The sequence below is a fragment of the Heptranchias perlo genome, unplaced genomic scaffold (assembly GCF_035084215.1).
Source record: "Heptranchias perlo isolate sHepPer1 unplaced genomic scaffold, sHepPer1.hap1 HAP1_SCAFFOLD_1901, whole genome shotgun sequence".
NCBI classification, from domain to species: domain Eukaryota; kingdom Metazoa; phylum Chordata; class Chondrichthyes; order Hexanchiformes; family Hexanchidae; genus Heptranchias; species Heptranchias perlo.
Window position 1 is genome coordinate 11,773 of NW_027139167.1, and position 5,059 is coordinate 16,831.

General features: G+C 58.5%; 1 protein-coding gene across 1 annotated transcript; it reads right to left on the reverse strand.

Moving 5' to 3' along the window:
- Window positions 1-952: 952 nt before the first annotated feature.
- Window positions 953-2,709, reverse strand: LOC137309893 (lysophosphatidic acid receptor 5-like). The gene has a single exon (XM_067977910.1). The coding sequence runs from the start codon at window positions 2,233-2,235 to the stop codon at window positions 1,072-1,074; it is 1,164 nt and encodes a 387-aa protein (XP_067834011.1). The 5' UTR covers window positions 2,236-2,709; the 3' UTR covers window positions 953-1,071.
- Between the last annotated feature and the right edge of the window lie 2,350 nt (window positions 2,710-5,059).

Here is a 5,059-nt window from a genome sequence, read left to right on the forward strand (position 1 = left end):
ATGGGAAGGGGTTTGGTCCATTGGGATTGTGTACAGTGGGAGTGAATGGGAAGGGGTTTGTCCCATTGGGATTGTGTACAGTGGGAGGGAATGGGAAGGGGTTTGTCCCATTGGGATTGTGTACAGTGGGAGGGAATGGGAAGGGGTTTGTCCCATTGGGATTGTGTACAGTGGGAGTAAATGGGAAGGGGTTTGGTCCATTGGGATTGTGTACAGTGGGAGTGAATGGGAAGGGGTTTGGTCCATTGGGATTGTGTACAGTGGGAGTGAGTGGGAAGGGGTTTGGTCCATTGGGATTGTGTACAGTGGGAGTGAATGGGAAGGGGTTTGGTCCATTGGGATTGTGTACAGTGGGAGTGAATGGGAAGGGGTTTGATCCATTGGGATTGTGGACAGTGGGAGTGAATGGGAAGGGGTTCAGTCCATTGGGATTGTGTACAGTGGGAGTGAATGGGAAGGGGTTTGGTCCATTGGGATTGTGGGCAGTGGGAGTGAATGGGAAGGGGTTTGTCCCATTGGGATTGTGTCCAGTGGGAGTGAATGGGAAGGGGTTTGGTCCATTGGGATTGTGTACAGTGGGAGTGAATGGGAAGGGGTTTGGTCCATTGGGATTGTGTGCAGTGGGAGGGAATGGGAAGGGGTTTGGTCCATTGGGATTGTGTACAGTGGGAGTGAATGGGAAGGGGTTTGATCCATTGGGATTGTGTACAGTGGGAGTGAATGGGAAGGGGTTTGGGACCATTGGGATTGCGTCCAGCGGGAGTGAACGGGAAGGGGTTTGGGACCATTGGGATTGCGTCCAGCGGGAGTGAACGGGAAGGGGTTTGGGACCATTGGGATTGCGTCCAGCGGGAGTGAACGGGAAGGGGTTTGGGACCATTGGGATTGCGTCCAGCGGGAGTGAACGGGAAGGGGTTTGGGACCATTGGGATTGCGTCCAGCGGGAGTGAACGGGAAGGGGTTTGGGACCATTGGGATTGCGTCCAGCGGGAGTGAACGGGAAGGGGTTTGGGACCATTGGGATTGCGTCCAGCGGGAGTGAACGGGAAGGGGTTTGGGACCATTGGAATATCAGATAACACTTTCTCTCACCCCATTGCTCCCTTGAGACCCCCCTCTTGGACTCTCCTCCTCGAAAACAATTGGAAGTCCTTCCTTCTGCTCCTCGGTCTTGGACACCAGCGTCTGCACCGCCTTCTGCTGCCAGCTCTGCCGCTGGCCGGCGGGAGGCCTGCCCTGGTGCGTGCGGCCCCCCTCGCCCTGGCCGTTGGTCCTCGTTCTCTGGGCGCCCTCGGACGGCGAGGGCCTCTTGCTCTTGAAAGTGCTACGGAAGCCCTCAGTGCTGAAATAATAGATCAGGGGGTCCAGGCAGCAGTTGGAGCTGGCCAGGAGCATGGTGATTTGGAGGGCCAGACGCATGTGGGCCTGGGAGGCCAGCGAGGAGCTGACCAAGCGGGCCTTGGTTAGGCCATAGGTGGCGAGGGTCAGATTGTAGGGGACGAAGCAGACCACAAAGATCGAGACGTTGGCCAGCAACAGTTGGGTGGTTTTGCGCCAGCGGCGGGTTGGAGGCCCCCGTTGCCTCCTCAGGGCCACCAGCGTCCGGGTCGAGCAATACAGGACCACCCCCAGGGGCAGGAGAAAGCCCAAGACCTCGGCCAGGCCCACCAGCGGCAAGATCTCCTCCCTCCAGGTGGCCTTGGAGAAGCTCTCGAAGCATCTGACCTCCGTCGTCTCGTTGGCCTGGCAGCGGCTGGCCTCGTGGATGAAGGCCACGGGAACGCAGCCCAGGGCGATGACCGTCCAGATGGCCGCGCAGACCCGCCTGGCCGTCCGGAGGCGGCGGAGGTGGCGCGCCTTCAGCGGGTAGACCAGGGCCAGGTAGCGGTCGACGTTGATACAGGCCAGGAAGAGGCAGCTCCCGTACATGTTGATCTGGAAGAGGGAGCCCGCGATTTGGCAGGGCACGTCCCCGAAGGGCCAGGCGTCGGTGGCGTAGTAGTAGATGCGGAGGGGCAGGGTCAGGGTGAAGAGGAGGTCGCAGGCGGCCAGGTTGAACATGTAGACGGTCACGACGGTGCCAAGCTTGAAGCAGCGGAGGAAGACCCAGAGGGCAGTGCCATTGAGGGATAGCCCCAAGAGGAAGAGCAGGGTGTACCAGACCAGGTGAAGGCGATGGATCTGATCGTGGTCTTTGCAGGGGGGCAAGGGCGCGTCCGTCCCATTCCCCTCCATCCTCACCCCTCTCTTCCTCCTCCCAAACTCTTCTCCCAACTCCCCGCCCCCACGGGGATGGGGGAAAGTCCCGCCGGAGAACCTGGCCACCAGGTTCTCCAGAAGGTGGGAGAAGCGGGGGGGGCCTCTCTCCCCCTACCCTCCTCCTCCTTCCTCCTCCTCCTCCCTCCGGCCCCAGGTGGACTTGTCGCCTTCCAGCGGGATTGGACGGCCCCTAACTCGTCGGCGAGGCTCCCGAGCTCTTCGACTGAGGGTGGGGGTCGGTCGGGTTCCAGCCCGGTGGACGATGGGGTGGGTCTTCCCCCCTCGCCCCGCCCCGGGGTTTCGGAGGCTGAGATTGGTGGGGGGGGGGTGCCGTGGGGAGAGGGAGGGAGGGAGGAGGGGAGGCGGTGGGGACGAGGTCTTAGAGATTTGGGACTGTGGCGGGGCAGTGATCAGAAGGTCAACGTAGAAAATGGACGATCGAGCCCATCGGTATCTGTAGAAAAAAACCAAATGAGAGTTTGAGAGGAGTTGGGTGGGAGATCCAGGCACGGAGCTGGAAATGGAACAGAAAATAATAAGGAAGGGAAGGACCCTCCTCCCTCTCTCCCCTCCCTCGCCTCTCCTCCCTCCCTCTCTCTTTCTCTCTCTCTATCTCTCTGTCTCTCCCTCTCCCCTCCCTCGCTCTCTCCCTCTCTCTTTCTCTCTCTCTCTCTCTCTCTCTCTCCCTCTCCCCTCCCCTCTCTCTCTCCCTCTCTCTTTCTCTCTCTCCATCTCTCTCTCTCCTCCCTCTCCCTCTCTCTCTCTATCTCTCTGTCTCTCCCTCTCCCCTCCCTCTCTCTCTCCCCTCTCTCTTTCTCTCTCTTCCATCTCTCTCTCTCTCCCTCTCCCGCTCCTCTCTCTCTCTCTCTGCCTCCCCCTCTGTCTCTCCCTCTTTCTCTCTCTGTCTCTCTCTCTCTCTCTCTCTCTCTGTCTCTCTGTCTCTCCCCCTCTCTGTCTCTGTCTCTCTCTCTGTGTCTCTCTCTCTCTCTCCATCTCTCTCTCTCTGTCTCTCTCTCTGTCTCTCTCTACCCTCTCTCTCTCTCCCTCCCTCTCTCTCTCTCTCCCTGTCTCTCTCTCTCTCCCCCTCTCTCTCTCTCTCCCTCACCCCTCTCTCTCTGTCTTTCTCTCTCTATCTTTCTCTGTCTCTCTCTATCTCTCTCCCTCTCTTTCTCTCCCTCTCTCCCGATCTCATCTCTCTTTCTCCCCCCTCACTCTGCTCTCTCTATCGCTCTCTCACCCCTTCTCTCTCTCTCCCCTCTCTCTCCCTCTCTCTCTCCCCTTCTCTCTCTCTCCCCCACCCCTCCCTCTGTCTCTCACTGTCTGGCTCTCTATCTTTCTCTGTCTCTCTCTATCTCTCTCTGTGTCTCCTCCATCTCTCTCTCTCTCTCTCTCTCTGCCCCTCTCTCTCTCTCTCTCTCTCTCTCCTCTCCTCTCTCCTCTCTGGCCCCTCTCTGTCACTCTCCCTCCCCATCTCTCTATTCCTCTCTCACTCTCTCTGTCTCTCCCTCTCTCTCTCCTCCCTCTCTCTCTCTCGCCCTCTCTCTCTCTCGCCCTCTCTCTCTCTCTCCCACCCTCTCTCTCCCTCTCTCCCATTCTCGTCTCCCCCCGTCTCTCTCCCACTCTCTCTCTCTCTCCCCCTCTCACTCTCTCCACGCTCTCTCTCTCTCCTCCCCCTCTCTCTCTCCCCCCCTCTCTCTCTCTCTCTCTCTCCCCCCTTCTCTCTCTCTCCCCCAACCCTCCCTCTGTCTCTCTCTGTCTGTCTCTCTCTGTCTCGCTCTCTATCTTTCTCTGTCTCTCTCTATCTCTCTCTCTCCCTCTCTTTCTGCCACCTCTCTCTCTCTCTCCTCTCTCTCTCTCTCTCCCTCTCTCTCTCTCTCTGCCCCCTCTCTGTCTCTCTTCCTCCCACTCTCCCTCTTCCTCTCTCACTCTCTCATTCCCTCCCTCTCTCTCTCTCTCTTTCCCCCACTCTCTCTCACTACTCTCCCCTCCGTCTCTCACCCACTCTCTCTCTCTCTCACTCTCTCCCCACCTCTCTCTCTCTCTCCCCCCCTCACCCTCTCTCACTGTCTCTTCCCCTCCCCACTCTCCTCTCATCCCTCTTTCTCTCTCTCTCCCCCCTCTCTCTCTGTCTCTTCCCCTCCCTCTCTCTCTCTATCCCTCTCTCTCATCCTCTCTCTCTCTCTCTCTGTCTCTTCCCCACCCCCACTCTCTCTATCCCTCTCTCTCTCTCTCTGTCCCTTCCCCTCCCTCTCTCTCGCTCCCGCCCTCTCTCTCTCTGTCTCTTCCCCTCCCTCTCTCTCCCTATCCCTCTTAACTCTCTCTTCCCCTCTCTTCCCCTCCCTCTCTATCCCTCTCTCTCCCTCCCTCTACTACTCCCCTCTGTTTCTCCCCTCCCTCTCTCTCTCATCTCTCCCTCCCACCCTCTCTTTCTCTCACTCTCTCTCTCTCAACTCTCTCTCTCACCCCCACTCTCTCTCTCTCTCTCTCTCCCTCTCTCTCTCTCCCTCTCACTCTCTCTCTGTCTCACCCTCTCTATCTCCCACCCTCTCTCTCCCTCTCTCTCTATCCCACCCTCTCTCTCTCCTCCCCCACTCTCTCTCTCACTCTCACTCTCTCTCTGTCTCTCCATCTCTCTCTCTCTCCCACCCTCTCTCTCTATCCCACCCCTCTCTCTCTCTATCCACCCTCTCTCTCTCTCTCCCCCCTCCACTCTCTCACTCTCTCTCTCTCCCTCTTTCTCTTCCCCTCACTCTCTCTCTCTCTATCCCACCCTCTCTCTCTCTCTCTCCCTCCCTCTCTC

Coding starts and splice junctions, on each gene's coding strand:
- LOC137309893 (XM_067977910.1), bottom strand. CDS start 2,235: ATGGAGGGGAATGGGACGGACGCGCCCTTGCCCCCCTGCAAAGACCAC.